Raw genomic sequence first — 22,318 nt, 5'->3', positions numbered from 1 at the left:
CTGTGCCGGAGGGTGGCCCAGCACAGTCGGGGCCTCGGGGCCCAGTCTGGAGGGGGCCTGGCACAGTTGAGGCCTCCTCTGGGTCCAGACCAAAGGGGGCCCAGGCTGGAGGAGGACCAGGCTCAGTTGGGGCTGCTTTGGGGCCCAGGCTGGAGGAGGACCAGGCTCAGTTGGGGCTGCTTTGGGGCCCAGTCCGGAGGGGGGCCTGGCACACTTGGGGCTGCTTTGGGGCCCAGGCTGGAGGAGGACCAGGCTCAGTTGGGGCTGCTTTGGGGCCCAGTCTGGAGGGGGCCTGGCACAGTTGAGGCCTCCTTTGGGCCCAGTCTGGAGGGGGCCCAGGCAGAGCCAGGGCCTCAGGGCCCAGGCTGGAGGAGGACCAGGCTCAGTTGGGGCTGCTTTGAGGCCCAGTCCGGAGGGGGGCCTGGCACAGTTGGGGCTGCTTTGGGGCCCAGGCTGGAGGGGGCCTGGCACAGTTGAGGCCTCCTCTGGGTACAGACCAAAGGGGGCCCAGGCAGAGCCAGGGCCTCCTGTGGGCCCAGGCTGGAGGAGGACCAGGCACGGCTGGGGCTGCTTTGGGGCCCAGGCTGGAGGAGGACCAGGCTCAGTTGGGGCTGCTTTGGGGCCCAGTCCGGAGGGGGGCCTGGCACAGTTGGGGCTGCTTTGGGGCCCAGTCCGGAGGGAGGCCCAGCACAGTCGGGGCCTCGGGGCCCAGTCTGGAGGGGGCCTGGCACAGTTGAGGCCTCCTCTGAGTACAGACCAATTGGGGCCCAGGCAGAGCCAGAGCGTCGGCGCCCGTCGACGTTCCTCTCACAGCCACTCACCCCTCAGGTTGGAGCATTCCTGGCTGCAGGGTGGGAAAGCCAGTTCTTGCCTGGTGGTATCTGCAAAGCTGAAAAAGAAAGACAAACTATGGCCTCTTCTCTCATAAAGTGAGAGGGGAGATCCTGTGCTACTGGGCTGCAGTCAAGAGTCTGAGAGAGTCTGTGTTGTATGAGATTTTAGAGAGAGCGCTGAGGAGTGTGGGAGCAGTGCAAACCTGCCGGGATGCTTTTACTTTCAGGGGCCTTTGTGCAAATGTTCATGTCCTAGAAGCACGTGGCGGAGCACGTCCTGGGATCAAGGTGCCATGGACTGGAAAATGCAGCTCTGGACATACAGGCTTGGCGGAGTTCCTGTGTGAAGACAAAACTCCCAGTACTCCAGAAACGTGGAGGCAGAAGAGCAGTGACAAGGTATCTGTATGTCTGTCAGTATATGTGCACAGCAGGCCCAGCTGCCCCTGCTTCCTCCCTCCACCGGATCTTCTCCTGCTCCTGGAGTCTCCTGTGGCATTGGTGGCGTGGGGCAAGTTATTTTGTCAAGCAGGATCTACCATTCGTAAACCCATTCTGACTGGGCCCGATCCCCTAGTTGACCTTTAATTAATCTCAACATTATCCTTTCCATAACCTATCCTGGCCCTGAGGTAAGACTGATAGGTCTGTAGCTACCATGCTCATCTTCTGGCTGTTTCTGAAGATGTGTGTCATATTTGCCAGTCTCCAGTCCACCTGCGTGTTTCCATTTAGCCAGGACTGCTGAAGGACGATGGAGTGTGGCTTGGCAACCACATCCACCAACTCCCTCAGCACTCCAAAGTGCAGTCCATCTGGCCCCGTGAACTCGAGCATCCAGCATTCGGTGCAGGTCCAAAATCATCTCATTGTGGATAATGCAGGGCCTATTCAGTTCCCCATCCTTATCTACCAGCACAGGGGATTTTTTCCCAGGGAGTAACAAGTCTTGCTATTAGCGACTGAGGCAACAAAGGCATTAAGTTCCTCAGCCTTATCCTGATCCTTGGTCACCAAGTTGCCCTCGGCGTCCAACAAGGGATGGAGATTCTCCCTTGCCCTCCTCTTGCTGTTGATGTATTTATAGAAATATTCATTGTTGTCCTTCACCTTACTGTCCGAGCTCAGTTCTAGCTGGGCTTTGGCTTTTCTAATTTTCTTCCTGCACAGCTTTGCTACGTACCTGTAATCATCATAAGTAGCTTGACTACTCTTCCACAAACCATAATCTTTCATTCTGCTCTTGAGTTCCAGTCGAAGGTCTCTGTTCAGCCAGTCCAGCCTCCTTGCCCATCAGCTCGTCTTCCATGACCTGGGGATGGTCAGCTCCTGCATCTTTAAAATTACTTCCTTTTTGTACTGCCAGCCTCCCAAGGGACCCTCTCAGCCATGGTCCTGAAGAGGCTCAAGTTTGCTCTCCAGAAGTTCAAGGTTGCAGTTCTGCTGACTGCCCTCCGTGGTTCAACAAGGGTTGAGAAATCTAACATCTCATGATCCCTTTGCCCCAGATGGCCTCCAGCCTTTACATCCCCCACAAGACCTTCTCTGTTAACAAACAGCTGGATTTTGCTTCCCCTTGTTGGCTTCTCACCAGCTGTGTCAGGAAGTTGTCTCCCACATGCTCTAGGAACCTCTGGGACTGTTCCCTATTTGTTGTTTTATAAATCCAGCAGATGTCTGGGACTTTGAAATCCCCCACAAGAACAAGGGGGAGAGACCTTGAGACCTCATCCAGCTGTCTATAAAATGTCTTGCCCACCTCTTCATCCTGCTTGCGTGGCCTGTAGCACACCCACGATAACGTCAGTCTTACTGGCCTTTGCTTTTATTCTGACCTATAAGCTCTCAACCCTATCATCGCCATCATTAATTTCCATACATTCACATTCTTTCTTAACATAGAGGGCTTCACCACTGCCTTTCCTGCCTTGCCTCTCTCTTTTGAAAAGTCGCTAGCCATCCATCACAGCACTCCAGCTGTGTGAGTCATTCCACCGCTTTTCTGTGATTTCCAAGTGATTTTTTCTCCTGTTTTTTGATTCAAACAAAAGCAACTTATGATTATTTTTATTATTATTATTATTATTATTTTTTAATGCCAGGCATTGTGTTCAATTTATAAAATTAACACATTAAGAATAGCTTTGTTTGCATTCTGGTAACTGCTGAGACTTTGGCTGACGACAGCTTTCAGCTGCATCTGAACTAGACTGGATTTGTCTCATGCTCTCAATATGTCAGTATTTCTCTTCCAGACCTTTGAATCAATTATTCCTCTGCTATTTATCTCTTCTGGTTGCTGGAGAGAAGAGTTACTGTGTCACATCCTGATGTGTAAGATCGAGCTTGGTGATTTTCAGTAATTCAGGATATTCTTGCTTTTCTTTAAGTGAAGTAAGGGATAATCCATCATATTGTGACATTTCTTTTCCTGTGCGTAATGCCAAGGGATAGGGTTGGAGGTGCCTGCTGGTTCATGTGACATCCCAGAGCTTTCTACACAGCTTAAGTTATGTAACAGGAAAGGCTCAAATATGGTAAAAACTCGATTTCTAGTGTTTTGGTACGTACATTAAAGTCAGTATGGGTCCAGTTCAGACAGCATCGTCTCACATATGTTTGTTGTCTCATATTAAATGAATTTTTATTAATTTGGCTACTTACATACTCCACCCATAGTTTGCATATTGTCTTCTTACGGTGAGGTTTGCCTGCTAAACAGAAAGACAAAATAAACTTAAATTACAGAAGCAGAGAAGCAAAGACAGCTTAGAGGATCAATACAGTACAGATCAGTTAGAGTATTACTTTAAAGTTGTTGTGTTCTGGGTCTTAAGTGGGATGAGATATGGGTGTGAATGTTACAGACAAGTGTTTTTCCTGAATACATTGTTTACCTGCTGCCATGCAAGCCAGCTCTTCTTTTCCCTGCCTCTGCTTTTATTGTTCATGTCTATCTGCATCGCAAAACCTCTAACAGATTTATTTTCATGTTTTAAATCTGTATAGCTAGAAGAGGGGCTTATCTCAGCCTTTTATCTCATCATCTGATGGAGACTGGTTGTGTATGGGGGAGTTTGCATGAATTATTACCATCTCACCAAAACCAAGGAACAGAAAAAGAACGAAAAAAAACCCAACCTTAAAATTCGAATAAATGACTATAGCCGAGCCAGCTGGAAATATCATCTGCAGTTTGCCGAGTCTATCCTTTGTCCTCATTTTGCTCAGCACTGACTGGATGGGGTTAAAATTGAGCACTAATGAAAGAGTTCTGCTACCTGTCTCAGCAGCGCTCCGGTCTTTGTTGCTGTGTTATGAGTGCACTGCTCCTGCTGACACATTTTTTCACCCCCTCGGTTGTTATCTGAGCAGTGTTAGCCCTCACGAGCTATACAGTCAGTGCCTGCTTGCTCCAGGTGCTACATAAGTACAGCAGAAGGATGCCAGGGGGCTTGCAGACAGTGTCTGCATGCTGTTGCTCTTTCAAAGAAGCCCCTATTTTGGCTAACTGTAGAAGAAACCATTTTTTCCTTCGTAAGATCCTTGCAAACGCAGTTAAAGTGTACAGAAGTTTGTGTCTAAATGTCTTTTTGCAGTACGTGCAATGAGGTTATCTATTTTTCAGGAAGATAAGTGCCTCCAGACAGTTAGGAAAACTGCTGGCTCAGGCTTCACCTCCATTAATACAGGTTCAGCCCCTTTCCTCAGAAGAACCTGCATCAAGCCATGGTTTTAACTTGCAGATGGAGTTCTTACGGCACGACTGAAGTGCTGAAGCTCTCTGACCTCTGAAGGCACCCTTAACTCATGTGAATGTGACTGGCTGTTTTGCTTTCAGAAAGAGACCCTTTAGAGCCCCAGAATGCACTGTCCAGAGTCCAGATGAGGACTCCTTAGGCCAAATTTTTTTGTATCCTACAGGAGACTTTTTCTTGGTTGGCAACGTGCTTAAAAAAGAAAGAAATGCAAATGGGCATTTCCATGTGACTGTATTCTGCTCAGTGCAGTGTATACCTGTGTTGCCGAATTAGCTCCATGGCACTGCAAATGATGCATCAAACTAAGCAGTGCAGGAAAGCATTTTTTACTTCTAAAATTTTGGCCTTTCAAAACAGGCCTGCCTTGGTTGCACTGGCTTGCATCTCAGCTGGTGTTCTGTTGTCAGGGTTCCTGTATTTATAGCAGTTGGCAGGGAGGTGGCTCATGACATCGTAAGGCCATGGCGATGTGACTGTAAGAATGCCCCAAGTCAAGTAAAAGATGGCTGTTGGACGAGGGGAATCCATGGCCTGACAGTTGCCCTTCTTGTCACCAGTGGGATTCTGTGGGGTCCATTTTAAGGCCATTTCTCTGTAATGTTTTCACGGTTGATTCCAATCAAGATCTGTCAGTTGTATGAAGTAAATTTGTGGTTGATGTGAAGCTGGGAGGAATGTTGACTCCCTTGGGGGGTTGAGAGGCCTTGCACCAGGATCTGGAGAAATTTGAGGGTGGTCCCCATCTGCATGAAGGAGAGCAAGCACTGCGTTCTGCACCTGGGATGCGGCAGCCCTGGCTGTATGTACAGACTGGGGGGGCGAGGGGCTGGAGATCAGCCCTGCAAAAAGGGATCTGGGCGTTCTGGTTGATGGCAACTTGAATCTGAGCTGGCAGTGTGCCCTGGCAGCCAGGAGGGCCAATGGTGTGCCCTGGGGTGTATCAGGCCCAGTGCTGCCGAGTGAGGGAAGCAGTTGTCCCACTGTGCTTTGCACTGTGTGGTTTCAACTTGAGCATTTTTGGTTTGGGTGGCACTACATAAGAAGGACATAAAGCTATTAGAATGTGTCCAAAGGAGGGCTGCAGAGATGGGGAAGGGTCTGAGGGCATGGTGTGTGAGGAGCAGCTGAGGTCCCTGGGTTCACTCAGAGCAGGCTGAGGACAGCCCTCATAGCAGCTGCAGCTCCTTACAGAAAGAGGAGGGCAATGCTGAGCTCTGCTCTCAGGGGACAGCAGCAGGGCCCAAGGGAACAGCATGGAGCTGTGTCAGAGCAGGGTCGGGTGGGGGTTATGGAAAGGGTCTGCACCAGAGGGCAGTGGGCATGGAGCAGGCTGCCCAGGGTGATGAGCACGGCCCTGAGCTGCTGCAGCTCAGGGAGCGTTGGGAAACTGCTGTCGGACACAGGCTTTGAGTTTGGGTGGTCCTTTGGGGAGCCAGGGGTTGGACTTGATGGTCTTTGTGTGTCCCTTCTAACTCAGGATATTCTATGATTCTGTGATATCAGTGGTTTGCCTGGGAAATACCTGATGATTTTTCTTTCCATTTTTCATGGCATAGTGAGCTGTGAGAAATTAAGGAATGGTAGTGCGTGCTTAACCGGGCTGCATGGCAAGCAGGTCCTGTGGGCGGCCTTAAAAGGATGCCTCTAGACTTCCAGATCACCTCACTTAAGAATAGTCTTTCAGTTATTATTCTGGGAAGCTCACACCACTGGGTGTATAATTCATTTCACTTAGAATTTCAGGGTCAGACATAAATGTTATTATCTGCTTCAGAGGAAAAGCTTTAGAGAAAGAAGTGGGAAGCTGAGTTGATATTTGGAAAAAAGAAAAATGTTTAAAATATTTTTTGCAAAATAAGCCCTCAGCAAACAGTCGTTCTATTCTGCTTTTGGCCAGTCTCAGATGCTTGTCTTCCAGAATGTCTGCATATGGATGAATCACAACACGATCCTGGGAATTTTTAAGAAAGGTAGGAAGGAGGACCTGGGGAACTGCAGGCCGGCTAGCCTCACCTCTGTGCCTGGGAAGATCATGGAGCAGATCCACCTAGAAGCTACGTTAAGGCACATACGAGACAAAGAGATCCGAGACAGCCAGCATGGCTTCACCAAGAGCGGATTGTGCCTGACCAATCTGGTGGCCTTCTGTGGTGGAGTGATGGCTTTGGTCGATGGGGGAAGGGCGGTGGATGTCATCTACCTGGACTTCTACAAAGCCTTTGACATGATCCCTCAGCACATCCTTCTTTCTAAATTAAAGAGGTATAGATTTGAAGGATGGACAGTTCAGTGGATTAAGAATTGGTTGGCTGGACACAGCCAAAGGTTGTGATCAAAGGTTTTGTGCCTGATTACAAGCAGTGTCCCTCAGGGGTTGGTCTTGGGACTGGTGCTCTTCAGCATCTTCGTCAGTGACACAGACAGTGGCATCGAGTGCACCCTCAGCAAGTTTGCAGATGATACAAACTGAGCAGTGCAGTCGATACACTGGAAGGAAGGGAAGCCATCCAGAGGGACTTGGACAGGCTGGAGAGGTTGTGGGTGTCCCATCCCTGGAGGCATTCAAGGCCAAGCTACCCATGTTTGCCTTCTGTAGCTATCAGTGGGGCAAGAGTAAAATGAAGAGTACAATGAAGTACAGAGTGCTGTTCTTGTATTATTCAATTACAAGTTCCTGTTTTCTCAAAGACAATAGAATTCTGAGCTAAGCAACAATTAAGCCAGTGATTTTAAGTATTAATTTCTGATGATGGTGGCTGCGTGTGTTCAGAGGTCACACTTAATTCACTGCGCCTGTGGAAATTCTGATGAGCAATTAGCAAAAATACCTGTAGAACATGTGAAGGCAATGACAGAGCCTTTATTTGAGAAATAGGCACTCGAGGAAAAGATATCAAAAAGGAATTGACTCACCCCTCCGGGTAACAGTGTGGAGAGAAGGACGAGCTGAGGAATGTGACCCTCCCCTGTTCGTACCATCGCGCCGCTGGAGAGAAGGGCGGGGGCAAAGAGGGGGACCCACGCGGACTCAGACTGCACAGGAAGTATTGCAGAGACAGAAGGGGTGGCTCCAGACCACCCCCCCCGCTCCAGGTACCCACACACTCATGTAGTCCACCCATTGGTTCAGGCTGTGACCCTGGAATTCCACTGTAATACCCTTGTCATTAGAGAGAAACAAAAACACAGTTCTCCATAAATAAGTGCCATTTCAGCAAGTGACACCTCTTCATTCTACAGGAGAAAAAAACTACAGGTGAGCCTAACATATTAATTAAATGAGAACAAAATGTTAGGAAGGACAAGACTGTGCTTGAGTTTTCCCAGTAATTAGTGCCCGAATTCCGGAACGGGTTTCTGAATCTTTGTTTCATCCTACAGGTCCTATGAAGGACTGTGCCTTCATTGTAACCTCCATCAGAAATGCCTCCTTTCTCAGTGAAAATCCAGCCATTGGATTAAGGGCAAAAGTAATGTGCAGAGTAGAACTTCTATAATGCTCTGTATTGTAGAATTCTACCTACAGGCTATAATACTCTATATTATAGGAACTCTAAATACAGACTGCTTCAACACACTTGAAATCAGCACATGTTTAAAACTGATGCAAAGAGATGCATGTTTGGTCATTTTGTTTGTTTAATCTCTTTGAACAGCCAGATCAAGTAGCTAAGAAGCCTCGTTCCAGCTTTTCTGTAAAAACTGAGTCATGATGAGTGCTTTCTCTAACAATTGTAGTGTTGGGACACACGCTTCACTTTTTGCCATAGACCAAGTATTGTTCTCTCTCCTTATTATTATGTTGCAGGAAAGATTGTTTCATGTGTAATGAAAAGCTAGTGTCCAGAAGATCACTGCGGCCAGATCCCAATTTTGATGCCCTCATCAGTAACACTTGTCCAACTTCAGATGTATCTGAAGCTCATTAGGAGGGAATGCTAGCAAGAATGAGCTAACACAATACCAGCAAGCTTTCAGTCACAGCGTTAAGGAAGAATAAAGAGGAGGCTGGGGGCAGGTATGTCATCACCTGATTTGACCACATGTAACGTGATGCTAGAAATACACCACGTCCTCACTCCCTGCATAGCAAGATATTCATCTCTGCTCCACCAAAGGCTGCCAAAGTAACTTCTGTGTGATGACTACTGAGATAAAAATTTGTGTCACTCCTTGCAAGTTCTGTGGCAGCCAGCTATTGTGCTACCCACTCACAGGTATCCTGTCTTCGGTAACAGGGTGTAAGAGAATGAATCCTGTACCAACACTGCTGTTATAGCCCAACAAGGGCCCGTGATGCATGGGTGAAGGTTGATGTTGCAGATAACTTCCTGTCACTGGAATACATGGAGTTTACACAGTCTTCTGATGGCTGGCTTTTATGCTTATATAAGGGTATTCCTTTTTGTTTCTCGGCTTTTCAGGTGATTTTGCTTTGCTTTCCTTGGCTTTTTAGTGCTTCCTCTTTCTGTTATTGTTCCTGGATTTGCTTTGCTTTGCTCTTTGGGTTTTCTTTTGTATCTTTGCCGTGAATTGCTTCTGAAGTTTCTTTCTTTTCCGTGCTAAGCACTGGTGAGAGTTGCTATCTATTTACTGTGTTTGGCGTCTTCACTTCGGCATGGTATTGTATTCAGTGCATTTGCTTTCCTCTTGTAGTTCATGACCTTGTTTTGCTTTGCTGTTTTCCTTGTTATTTTTCTTTATTTTTTTCTGCCTTGCTTTGCTGCTCCTTCTGTGTTGCAATGCATTGTTTTTGTTCAGATTTGTTGATTTTCTCTTTTCCCGTTTCAAAGGCAGTATTCAATCCAGTCGCACCTCATTGCAGGCAAATGCTTCTCTTAACTGGTCTTCTGAATCAGCAGTGTCAGGGATTTCACAGTCTGTGTGTTGCAGTGGCTGGCAGTCTTTGCAGTTAGGAACATCTTCCTGTGTTTTTATATTCCAAATAGGGTCTCATACTTGAGCTGCATTAGAAGCAAATCGTGATAGCATGTGCAGTAAGAAATGGCAGTGGAGCAGGCTCCGCAGGGCGGTGGTCACGTCAGCAAGCTGTCAGAGCTCAAGGAGCATTTGGACAATGTTCTCGGAGCTCGGGTTTGCATTTTGGTGGTCTTGTGTGGGGTGAGGAGTTGGACTTGGTGGCCTTTGTGGGTCCTGTCCAACTTTGGCTGTTCTCTGGTTCTGTGAGCAGAGGATAGGGCTGATTTGGCGCGAGCTCCCGTTCCGCATTCAGCATCGTTGGTTCTCATAGGAGCTGAGCTGGGTGCCGTGGCAGGCAGCTCCTCAGTGGTGGTATTCCAGTTATGGGAATCATCCCACCATGTTTCTGTGATAGCAACAAGGTCATAACTTTCCAAGTGCATCAGTGTTTCCAACTCCTCCTGCTTATTTCCCAGGCGTGTGCATTGTTATAATGGCACTTCAGCTGGGCTTCCTGTCTCACCGCCTTTCTTTTCTAGAGGATCTAGGATTCCCTAGAACATCCTCGTGCTCTTCTCCATCCCTTTGTACTCCACCCTCTTCACCCATCTAGTTTGGTATGAGCCCTCGAACTACCTGCTCAACCCCAGTGGCCCTAATTTTGTCCCCTTCTCCCTTCGTGCCTAGTTTAAAGACCTTTCAGTGAGTCCTGCCAGTTCCCGGGCTAGGATCCTCTTACCCCTTAGAGACAGGCAAGTTCCATCTGCAGACATCATGCCAGATGCTGAGTAAATTGCCCCATGGTCAAAAAAACCAAAATTCCTGTGTTTGCACCAACCTCTAAGCCCTCTAAGCCTCTAATTTATGAGGTGGGTTTTCTGATCCTCTCAGTATCCTTCCCCGCCACTGAAGGTATAGAAGAAAAAACCATCTGCACGCCCTTTCCATCAACTACCTACCCCAGTCTCCTGAAGTCTTCCTTGTTAGTCCTCAGGCTTTTCTCAGCGACTTCATCACTATCGGCCTGAACTATCAGTAAGGGGTAACAATCTCAGGGGCGAATCAGACCAGAAGTTTTCTAGAAATATCCCTGACCCGTGCCCCATGGAGGAAGCACAACTCCCTAGGGTAGGGTCAGGCTGAAATATAGGGCCCACCGTTCCTCTCAGAAGGAAGTTGCCTTTGACGACCACCCTTCTTTCCTTCTGGGTGGAGTCAGTCCATGCGGTTGACTGCTTTACCCAAGGCAACCTCACGGGTAGGCCTCCCACTGTACCCTCACTCACCCCTCCCTCGAGTTACAGGGCTTCAAACCTATTTTACAGAGGCACCTGGGGAGGCAAGGATGGTCAGGGTGGGGGTTGCCTACTTCTCCGAGCTGGTACCTGTTTCCACACCTCGTCCTCTCTCGAATTGCCTCGCTCTACTTGGCATTGACAAGACAGAGGGAATCAGAATCATGAAGGCAGGAAAAGACCTCAAAGATCATCCAGTCCAACCGTGCACCTACCACCACCGTTTCCTCACTAAACCATGTCCCTTAGTTCAGCATTTAAACATTTCCTCAAGTTGCGTAACCGTTGGGGTTATGGCAACTGATAAAAATGATGGGATGGAAAATAATGAGTTTCCTCATAGGAGACACTCATCTTGAGCTGTCAATCTGAAGAACTGCAAACAGATGAGGACAACGGAACGTCAATCAGGTCTATTGAAAAAACATGTAAGGACATGACACATAAGTTGCCAGGTTTGTGGGTAGGTCATATAACCTACCTCCCCATATTTATTTTTCAGACATCATCGTCCATGCTAGTGAGGCTTTATCTGCTTGGTTTTCAGGGCAAGTTTCACATTCATGGATATCCTGTGCAATAGCGTCCTTGATCCAGACCCTGTTTCTGTATTGCATCTCTTCCTTGTTGGCCTGGGGTGTCATGGGCCCGCTGAGCAAGAAAAAATTCCTTCTTGAGGTTGTCAAGGCACTATAAAAGTTTGCCAAGCAAAGTTGTGGATGCCCCATCCGTGGAGGTGTTCAAGGCCTGGTTGGGTGGTGTCCTGGGCTGCTTGGCCTGGCCCAGTGGGTGGCATCCCTGCGCGCAGTGGTGGGGTTGGACGTACCAATTCTTTAATGTCCCTTCCAAGCCAAGACATTCTCTGGTGCTGTGATTCTATGATGTAACCGTGAAAAATCTCAGCTGTGGTTTTTTTCTAGGTGTCAGGGAATCGTCCCCCACTGTGATGGTGCCCACAGCAAGGGACAGAGCTCTGCGCCTGCCCTGGGAGGACTCTCACCCTCCTGAGCTGCCCAACAGGATGTGCTCACTGAGAGAGGTGGCTACACTGCAGCTTCGCTGCCACGGTTGCACCCAAATAGACCCTGCTCTCCCCAGATGAGGTGCCCCAAGCAGCCCTGGTGCAGCACATCACAAGACAAGGGGACCCTCCACCCAGCATCACGAGTCCATGAAGTTGCAGTGCCCCACCTTGCTGTGCTGTGCCGTGAGGTCATAAGGCCCATCTGTGACATCTGCCCCATGCTAGAGGATCACTCTGTGCCTGCCCTGACAGCAGCACTTGCTGTGGCTGCAGCAGCTGTGGTGGCAGCATGGCACGAGTGTGGGGGTCCGTGGCCCCTGTCGGTCTCGTCGTCATCCTCCTACTTACCGGCATGTGTTCCCAGGAGAGCTATGCTGCTCCGTGGCGAGCACCGGGAGCAGGTGGGTGGGCAGAGACGAGGCCAAAACTGAGCAGCACTGGGGGCAAAAAGTCAGGCTGTATCCCCATGGCCCCACAGCACAGTTCCCTGGGGCCTGCTTTCCATGGTGGGCAGATGGTGATGGGTAGCACCTCAGGGGTCAGGAAGGAGCCCGTGGCAGCTCTGCTCCCCAGGGCTGGTTCCAGCCATGTCGGGCCGTGACATGGCCTCTTGCTGGCCGGAGCACAGCCTTCATTCTGGGAGATGTCCTGGGGGGAAGTTTAGAAGATGTGTGCTGGGAAAAGCATGAGCGTTTCTGACCCGGCCTCATGGTACTCCCCATAGTCGAATCCCAGTTTTCAGCACAGCCCTGGCCCACAGCCCAGAGGAAGAGACAGGCATGGTTTCCTCCAGCGTGACCTTCCTTTGTGTACATGAGAGATCTCCCAGTAAGAAAGCCCTGAGGGGCTGTATCTTCTTCCACGCGGTCCGTGAGGCATGTTGCACATGGCCCGGAGAGAGTATTTTGTAAGCTGCCAGGTGCCAGCCAACAGGCCATCCTGGACACCCTGCAACTTTGGCAATCACGAGCTGATTCTTTCTTCCATGACCCACTTCTGGCTACTAAGGGAGAAGACTGCAACATGCAATGGGAACTACTCTCATCTGTTCTTCTTGATTCTAGATGATGCCTTTGGTGTTCCCTCTCCAGATGCTCATCTGGATCCAGATTTTGCGCCTCAGGGGAAACCCAGAGGTAAGTTGTGAGCGTGTGTTTCCTGAAAGGCAGAAAAATGCATGCCCTAACTGTTCATAATTTTACTGAAGATCCTGTTGAGGTCTTCCTAATGTGCTTACACCTTGAAGGGCTTGCACAGATAAGTCATAAGTATTTTGTTACTTGGAGAGCTGCCACATATCAGTGGGATGGTTACCCCTGCCATCAGCTGAGAGCACCCAGACCTTCGTATGTGGGTCATTCCCTGACCCGCTGCCAGACCCTGCAGGTCACTCAAGAAATGTAGGCCCCAGTTTGCAGTGGGAGCTCTCCTCACCTGCGTCTGATCACACTTGTGCCTGCAGGCCCTCTTGGTCAATCTGCAGAGTGGAATCCTGACCCTGAGCCTGGTATGGATGCTGGAGGTAAGTCACCAGTCTTCATTTTCTCGATATTTGTTCATATTTGGTTGTGATAGTTCAGCAATGGTTCATCTTTTCATTGGCCAGCGGGTTCTTCTCTGTGAGAAGCATGGGTGTTTATGATTTCTTGGGTGCTACGTGCTCCCAGTGTGGTGTTGGCTTTGCCTTTGTGCATCAGAGGTCTCCCAGTAATGAAGCCTCGAGGGGATGAATGTTCTTCTGTGAGGTCCCTGAGAGTCTTTTCACGTGGCCTGGAAAGACTATTTGAAATGCTGCTTCAGCAACTTTCAAAGGCCAACAGGTCACCTGGCTCCTGTGCACCTCTGGATCTTTCATCCCACGCCTGCATCCCAGGTGATTACCGGAGCCCCTTCCAGACACTGCTGGTTACTACGGAAGAGGGAGATCACAACATGCAGTGGGAGCGTTTCTCATGTGCCCTCGATTACAGCTGTGTCTAGAGGCAGTGGCTTGTCAAAGTCTCAGTTTAATCAGGTCCACGAGACTCAGTGCAGTCTCGTAGGTAGATCACAAAAAGGGGCGAGCATTTAGGTTTTCATGTTCTTTCCAAGTGAAATGTACTTCCTTTGCAGAAGAGAAGGGAGGATTTGGGTCAGGATGAGTGGTGTGTGTGGCATGCTATGCCTTGCAAAGCTGTCTTTGCCGGCCACTCCAGCCCTGAGCTGTTTCGAGTGCCTTCTGCAGAGCCAGTAGGCATGGTTCAGTTGAGTTTAAAGCTGGGTTGAGCTCCAGGAGAGCTTTCCTCTGGGCGGCTCCACACGTGGCTAGTTTTGTACAATTGTGGTGCCACTGCAGGCACCCAGGAACTGTTGAAAAGATGCTCCTGAGTGGAAGAGAGAGAACAGTGCCATGAAGGAGTCCCTTGTTTTACTTGCATCCTCTGTCATTCTGACTGCAAGAATCCAGGACACGTGGAAGTCCATCGTATCACATGGGTATGTCATGGCTATTTAGATCCTTTGACAGCTGACAGCGCAAAGGCCAAACGTCAGCCAGGTCTCTCGGCAGATGTGAGAGTGTAGTCCTGCGTGGTGTATGTCTTTTCAGTGCACGATCCCCTGGTATGCTCTGCAGTGCAGTTATGCCATTGTGTGTGACTGAAACTTTTCATGGGTCTTTGGTTGCAGAAGTGCCCCCAGGGAAGGCCTTGCCAAGTCCTCGGCTCTTTCCTGTGCTGGAGCCCCGCTGGAATCCCAGGGGTGAGTAGTTTGTCTTTACTGACTTCACTGACTCACCGCTGATCTTCAAAACTTCCTGCACAGGAGATGTAACTTCACACATTCTGTTAGGTCTGGAAAAAGGAAAGGATGCATCTAGAAGAGGAAAATACTCACAGAGGTCATCTCGTGTGCTAAAGGAACTGCTGAAGGAAATGGAGAAGGCAGCGCGTGGTGGGTATACTTTGGTCTGTTCACTGTGAGACTTGGGAAGCTGAGGTCTGATATATGTGTGGATAAGCTGTAGCCTGCACAGCAGGAAGGGATCTCTCAGAGCCGTGCTGTGGTGGTGTTCCGTGTAACACCTTGCAGGCACTGTCAAGCACCAGAGATGGTCTGCTGCCACTTCTGCATCCAGCCAAGACCCAGAGACAGCTGCTCCCCCAGCATGACCGTAACTTGTCAGAGCTGCTTTGTGCAGACATTGGCAGCCTGGTGGCAGCGAGTGACGAGTGCTGTGCTTCTGTTCATACAAAGCCCTCTCTGCTGCTGAGGCAGCAGGAGGAGCATCCCAAGCAGGGCTGGCTGTCTTTGCTAATCCTGGAAACGAGGTGGAGATGCTGATTCTGGAGATGTTTCTGCTGAAGCTTGAATTTCAGCCTGCAGATGCCTGGCTGTGATGGGTGGAACACAATGGTTGGTGATGCTCACAGCACAGTGCGTGAGGGCCCTGCATAGGAGCTGATTCCTCGGGAGGCGTGAGAGGTTTCGGCACCTTCCAATTCCTGGGAGGGCCCAGATGCCCTTGGGCAGCAGAGAGGGTCGCAGTGGCTTTGGGGGACTGGGACCAGCAGACTTTGCCTGAGCTCAGGATAGGAGTAGCTCAGTTCCTGGTGAGAACACATCACATCCAATCCCACTGTCCTCTTTCTTTCTAAAGGGACTGACCAACAAACTGCACAGGACGTGCTGCAGGAAGGCAGCCATCCCACGCTGCCAGTCTGGGACAGAGAAACACAGACAGCGCCAACAACTGGCATGCCAGGTAATTTCTGTCCTGTGGTCATCCAGTGTCACTAACCAGAGTCAGTGTGTGCCTGCAGGCTCTTCCTGCCTGCTCTTGCACACGAGGTCAGCAGCCAAACCTGAGCGTATGAGCACAGAGCACGTGTAAAAGAAGCCAGGGGTGGCTCTCTGAAAATGGCTGGCCTCAGTGGGGTTTGGTGAGTTGTTCCAGCAGCGTGTCGGAGAAGATGCATGCAGACCTCTGTGACGCTGCTCACCTCCCACTGCTCCCAGTTCCCAGAGAGTTGTGAGCTTTTCCTTTTTGGATGAGTGGAGTCCTGTGTGGTAGGAGCCTGCAGGAGTATTTTTCCCCTGGGCTGGCTCCGGCTGTGCCCCGTGCTAGCTCGAGGCTGACCTTCAGCCTGGGGGGTGTCCTGTGGGAGAGCTCAGGATGCGTGCGCTGGGGAAAGTGTGAAGGCTTCTGCTGTGCAGTGCTCCCCGCAGACAAAGCCCAGAGCCCAGGGCAGAGCCCCAGCCCTCGGCCCAGAGGAATACGTGGGCAGTGCTGGTGCAGCCTCACCCTACCCAACGAGAAGTGGAAGCAATCTTCCTTGTCCCGTGGTGCTTAGGCACCAGAGACAGAGGTACCCACTGATGAAAATCTCCTGGGTCCATAAAGCACACCGAGAGATTGTCTGTAGTGCAGGTGAAGGTCACATGGGACATGTCTCATTTCTTCCAGGGATGAATGCTGGGAAAAACACAAGGGCTGCGGTTCAGGAGTTTGTACAAGTGCTCTTCTTCCCAGTGATTGCACTGCTTTTAACAGTGCTGCTGTCTGCGCTGGTGATGACTTGTACTGCTGTGTCATGGATGTGGCAAAAATATCCGTGAGTTGGCTTTTCCCCAAAATACTTTATTGCTGCATTTGTGGTGCCAGGATCCTGGATGGCCACATCAGCTGCTGGCAGTATGCTGCTAGGATTAATGTTGCAATGTCTTTTAAGTGTCCTCTTAATTCCCATCAGTGAGTATTGCTTTCTGAAACTCATTTTTACAGAGTGTGCAAGAGAGCAGAGACAACTCCAGGACAAGCTCATCCTGACAGTGTGCGGGAGAGAGGCCAGTCTGGAGGTGAAGGCAGAGCGGAGCTGGGAGAGGCAACAAAAGATGATGTAGTTGCCCAAGAAAACAAGAACTTGTACAGCGGATCCAGCCCGTTCCCCTCCTCCTTTGAAGCAGAGTTTGAATACCTGTGCAGCAAAATCCGCACAGACCCTTCACTTTGGCCCACGTGTCCCAGCAGCTCTCCCATGGACAGTGTCTCTTCCCCAGATACCCGTGGTTCTTGGGGTTCCCCATAGCCATCTAGTGCCCCGGTTACCTGTGTCAGCATGGCTGGGGTTCCCTGGAAGACCCCGCTTTCTGAGTAATAAAGACACCCTGTGCAAAAGCAGCTGTTTTGACCATTTCCATTGGGTTCTAGTGCATAGGGCTGAGGCCTGCATTTTGTGCAAGGGAAGCTGTTGGACAGCTGCACACCAGTGAGGGACTCCTTGGTCCCAGCCTCAGCTTGCTTTTCTAGTTGGACTGTCAGCCAGAGAAGGGCTGGGGAGGCTCGATATGTGAAGAGTTGTCCTCGAGCTCTTCTAGGCTACTGCCCTGAATCAGGGCAGGCAGCGAGGGAAGGAAGCACCTGGAAGGGGGAGTTTCCAGCACTGAGCACATCTGGGAGAAACATGACATGGTAGCAAAGGCTATCAGTACAATGCTTACGCTTGCAGGTGAATAGATGGCAGCCTGCCCTGTGGCAGTCATAGATTAGAAATCACAGAGATCATTGTATGAGTCATCATAGAAATCATCAAATGGCGTGGATTGGAAGGGACCTCAGGGACCTTTGAGTTCCAAAATCCCTGCCACAGGCAGGGTTGTGAATCATGAAAACAGCTTTTCTATATTGTGAAAAGAAGTCTTTTTACATAACTTGAGTGGACTTTAGCTGGAGGACAGGAGATGTACACAGGGAAGCCCAAGAACAGGTGGAGTCCATTAGCCAGCAAACAGAATTTTTGTAAAGGTCCCCCCATTTTGATGGGGGACATCGGTTACAACTCTTGTCCAGGTAATTTGGTGTTCCCATGCCCTGGGGAAGTCGGTGGACTCCATTACCCAGCAAAAGACAAGGGATTTTCACCTGATACCTAAGACCAGCTAGGATAAGCAACGGTTATGGGGCAAAGGGTGTCAAAAGAGATACCGAGAAAGACCCCCCTGGGTTGTATCTTGGCTCACTGGAAGGACATTGCTGATGAGCCAGGGTGAACACTGAAAGAGAAAACTCTTATTAAATATTGTTATCAGTGGTGGCCGTTGTTTAAATTAGAGGGAGGGAAAAGCTGGGTCCTTAATGGAACGTGAAATTATAAAATACTCCTTTGGTTAATGTTGTTTCTAAGAAGGGAAAGTGAATGGGATGAAGTAGCATATGCGGATATGTTTTTTACTCCTAGAAATCATCCAGAATGGCAAAAGGAATGTGGGATTAATCTGGCTCCACAAGATTCTTTAGTATTAGCCTTAGAGAAGGAAAAGAGAGGAAAGGGTGAAAGACTGAGAGGATGTTACTCAGCATGTAGCATTGGAGAAAGATGTTTAAAAGTTAGAGAAACACGGGAAAGGCTGGAGGATTATGTTCCCCATTATGAGAAGGAAAGAGAGCAGGGAAACAAAGAAGGTGACATTGTAAGAGCAGAAACCCAGGAAGGAGGAAAAGGAAATGAACGGGCAGTGAGGGGCTTTTCGCCAATCCCAGCCCGTGCTCGTAGCAAAGTAGGAACGACTACGCAGACTCCTCTCAGACAAGCAGTGGGTTCTAGGGGATCCATTTGAATTAAGATACCGCTTACAACAGATGGTTTAGACAACTGGAAATGTGTAGTTCAGGAGTATAGGAGCGATCCGCTCAGGGTCGCTAAAAGATTTGAAACGACACTAAAAGCAGCATCCTGATTGGGCGGGTACAGACGCGGTGCTGGGTGAGGTCACAGAGACAGAAGAACAATTAATTCTGAAAAGGGCTAGGACTCACGTCCAGGCTCAAACGAGTGCCTGAACCCTGCAAGGGCAGCTGGAGGATTTTGTCCTCCATTTTGTTTTGGAAAGGCTATAGATGAGTTCAGGATCTAAGAGCAATAGATGAGATTGTGGAAGATTTACACCCAGTAGCTGCAAACCCCTATACACTGTTAACTAGACTCAGGCCAAGAATGGAAATACTTGACAGTGTTAGGTCTGAAAGATGCCTTTTTCTGCCTCCCTTTGGCTGCAGAACATCAAAAATTGTTTGCATTTGAGTGGGAAAACCCGGATTCAGGAAGAAAAACTCAGTTAACCTGGACAGTGTTACCCCAGGGTTTAAGAACAGCCCCAACTTTTTTGGAAATCAGCTAGCCAAGGAACTGGAGGAGTGTATGTATGTAGATGATGTCCTGGTTGCAACGGAGACCAAAGAGGAATGCTATCAATGGACAGTAAGGCTGCTCAATGTCCTGGGGCTAAGTGGATACAGATTATCACAGCAGCAGGCCAGAATAGTGCAGACCCAAGTAACCTACTTAGGTTACATATTGTCAGGAGGACAGCATGAAGCAATATGTAGAACTCTCAAGCCCATTACGGCAAAGGACTTGTGGACTTAGGAGTGACAGAATGGTGCTGATTATGGATTCATAATTACGGACTATTAGTAAAACCATTATACCGGCTGCTGAGGAAAAATCCAGCAAAATTAACTTGGAGTGCAGAAGCTGAGAGAGCATTCTGGGAACTAAGCAGAGATTGATGGAGATCCTTGCCCTGGGACTCCCAGATGTGACCAAGGCATTTATTTTATTTTCACATGAAAAACAAGGAATAGCTATGAGCGTCCTGGTGCAGGAACTGGCGCCATACAGAAGGGCAGTCGCTTCTCTAAGCAGCTGGATGAGGTAAGCATGGGCTGGCCTGCCTGCTTGAGAGCAGTAGCAGCAGTAATCCTAAATATACAAGAAGCATGAATATTTACAGTGGGACAAAGAATAACTGTGTTTGTATCACATACGGTTACCACAGTTTTAGAACAAAAAGGGCACCTCCCGATTCCTAGGATATCGGGCAATCCTGGTCGAACAGGATGATGTAGTTATTATGACAGCTAACACTGTAAATCCAGCTTCCTTCCTCGGGGGAAATACAACCGAACCCATAGCGCATGATTGTCTCCAGACAACTGAAGTGCACTCCAGCTGCCTGGACCTAAGGGACCAGCCCTTGAAGGACACAGAAGTGACCCGGTTCGTGGATGGGAGCAGCTTTGTACAACAAGGTCAGCTCAAAGTCGGATATGCTGTTACCACTTATCAGGACATAATAGAAGCACAGCCTTTGCTAGCTGGGACATCAGCACAGAAGGCAGAAATTACTGCTCTGATGAGAGCCCTTAAGCTGGCTAAAGGCAAAAGAGCTAATATCTGGTCTGATTCTGAGCATGCTTTTGGTGTTGTACACACTCGTGGGGGCTATATGGAAAGGAACAGGGCTGTTAACAACTCGAGGGAAAGGAATCAGGCACACTCCTGAGATTCTGAAGTCGTTAGAAGTGTCTAAAAAGAGAAAGCATGAGAAACTGCAATAATACTCTGCAGAAGTCATCAGAAAGGTAACACTGCACAAGAATGGAGAAATAATTTGGCAGATCAAGCAACCAAAAGGGGGGCAGGAGAGGAGAGGGGAGAGGGGAAAGGGGAGAGGGGAGAGGGGAAAGAGGAAAGGGACGTTCCATGCCTCCGGGGCCACTCGAGAGGAGAAGAATCCGGCAGCCTGACACCCCCTCACCCCCCTCCCAGGCCCCGGACCGCTCCTAGGCCGCCCTCAGGAACGTGACGCCGCAAGCGGTTGCTAGGGGCGGGACAGGAAGTGCTTCCTGCCGGCGGAGAGCACTTCCGGGGCAGCGCGGCATGGCGGCGGGGAGGGCGGTGAGCGGGGCCGGGTGGAGCGGGGTTCTGTCCTGGGAACGGGGTCGGGCTTCAGTCCGGGGGCATCGAGGGGCTCTCGGGAGAGGAGCTCGCGGTGCTGCCGGTCACCGAGAGGCAGGTCCCGGCTCGCAGGCGGGCTGCGTGGCCTCGCGAGAGCTGTGGGTGCCGGAGCGCAGGCCGGGGCGAGCGGGGCGGCTCCCAGGCGGCGCCGCTGCTGCCTTGGGCAGGGCGGTGGCAGCCCCGTGCTCCGTCGTGCGGCGGGAGCTCTCGTGTTTTGTCGCTCTTCGTTGGTACGTGGAGGGGAAACTGGCGTCTCGCTTGCTCTCGTTGTGTTCTTTCCATCGTGGCGGGCCTTGGAGATGCTGTCGGGAAGCGCAGGGCTGCGTCCGGATGGGAGGTTTTTGCTTTTGGTCTCGCTCTGTGGAGTTTTGCTTAAGGCCCGGAGCGCGACAGCACGAAGCTGTGGGTGGCGGGGCCTGATCTTGCAGCAGGGTGGCGACAGCATCGTCTCGCCACATGTGGTGGTTACCCGGCAAAAGCCTCGAGGCAGAGCCTGAGCGCCCCGCCCCCACCCCCCCCCCACCCTCGATTCTGTGGTGCGGCTCTGGCTGTGCTGTGCTGTGCAGCAGGAAGGTATCCTGTTGTTTGCCAGTAGCTCACTCACTGTAAAATCCTGATAGTGACATGGCACAGTTAAGAAATAGTCCAAGTCAGCATGTGAGGTGCTGTCCTTCAGAGGCAATATCTACAGTGCCAGCAAGTGCTGCGGGGCACGGGGGCAGCTTCCTCTCAGGGAAGGATGTGCAAGTGTAAAGCTGTGAATACAGGCTAGGCGATGCTGCCTTCAAGTAAGTGCAGAGGGCGGTTGTGCCTGATGCCAAGCCGTGACTCCCCGATGTGCTTTGGTCCTTGTAACGCTGAACTGCAGCCAGCTGGTTTGCCTAAAGTTTAGGCTGTGAACTGAAGCAGGTTTGGGAGCCTTTTTCGAGTGGGGACAATTTTTGTTGCTTTAGTTGAGTGATATGAGCAGAAGGAGTGGCGCTCATGCAGAATGCAGGCACAGTGTGCTGTGCCATCTGTGAGCTTGTGGCAGAGGCAGGTGGTGAAAGTGGCCATGGCTGCTGCTTGGCAGCCTACGTGAGAGCTGTCAGTGCTGGTCACGTGGCTGGGATTGGTCGTGCCTGAAACATAAGTAAAGTGGGAAAAAGAAGGGTGACTTGCAGGCTATGAGGAGGGGATTTTGTGTTTTCATGGAGTACAAAATCCGTTCCCTTTTCTGATGTGGTTTTGTGCGTTGGTGTTTCAGGTGTCTGAAAGAGGACTCCCCGTTGGAATTTGTACCGAGAAAACCCCAGGTGAGGAATGGAGCAACATGCCTTGGTGCTCTGTTTGACTGGGGGAGTGGGCAAGGATGAAGGTTTGTAAAGATGTACTTGCTCTGGATTTCACTGAGCGGGACGAGTCTGGGCTGAAGTTTCTGTGATTCTGTTTGTTGCATTGGAACGGCTGCCTTAGTAGATTGGAGGGAGGGAGAGGGAGATTTTAAGACTGGAAGCAGTCCGGAGCACATGGTGTTTCTGCCTGGTTTGATGTTGCTGTTGTAAGTCTTTGGGTCTGCAGTGAGGCTATCCAGTGTCCTGATTCAAAGCAGGATTCAATCCAGTTGCAGAAAGTGCAGAGGGGAGAAACTCTCTGGGAGCTGGAGGAAGCTGCTTGCGCTGAGGTAGCCGTGCCCCAAGCACTGGCCCTGCAGCATCTCCGCCCCTCA

The 22,318-nt window shown here is 50.1% G+C and overlaps 1 protein-coding gene and 1 long non-coding RNA gene across 5 annotated transcripts; both read left to right on the top strand.

The window, feature by feature from the left end:
• Window positions 1–546: 546 nt before the first annotated feature.
• On the top strand, window positions 547–16,988 carry LOC121113467. Of its 4 annotated transcripts, none has more exons than XM_040706428.2 (10): window positions 547–1,232; window positions 8,403–8,612; window positions 11,730–12,234; window positions 12,898–12,969; window positions 13,296–13,355; window positions 14,501–14,572; window positions 14,663–14,764; window positions 15,471–15,575; window positions 16,278–16,425; window positions 16,596–16,988. In XM_040706428.2, the coding sequence occupies exons 3-10, from the start codon at window positions 12,123–12,125 to the stop codon at window positions 16,897–16,899; spliced, it is 975 nt and encodes a 324-aa protein (XP_040562362.1). In that variant the 5' UTR covers window positions 547–1,232; window positions 8,403–8,612; window positions 11,730–12,122; the 3' UTR covers window positions 16,900–16,988. The 4 variants fall into 4 exon arrangements, with proteins under 4 accessions (XP_040562362.1, XP_040562364.1, XP_040562363.1 ...); XM_040706429.2 differs by lacking the exon at window positions 547–1,232 and adding an exon at window positions 7,513–7,850; XM_040706430.2 differs by lacking the exon at window positions 8,403–8,612.
• A 3,525-nt stretch (window positions 16,989–20,513) lies between these two features.
• On the top strand, window positions 20,514–21,894 carry LOC121113466. The gene is made up of 2 exons (XR_005862581.2): window positions 20,514–20,840; window positions 21,857–21,894. It is a non-coding gene; the product is annotated as an uncharacterized LOC121113466 (long non-coding RNA).
• Window positions 21,895–22,318: the final 424 nt, after the last annotated feature.

This window comes from Gallus gallus, chromosome 10 (assembly GCF_016699485.2).
Source record: "Gallus gallus isolate bGalGal1 chromosome 10, bGalGal1.mat.broiler.GRCg7b, whole genome shotgun sequence".
Taxonomy (NCBI): Eukaryota; Metazoa; Chordata; class Aves; order Galliformes; family Phasianidae; genus Gallus; species Gallus gallus.
This window is presented reverse-complemented; position numbering and strand designations above follow the sequence as displayed.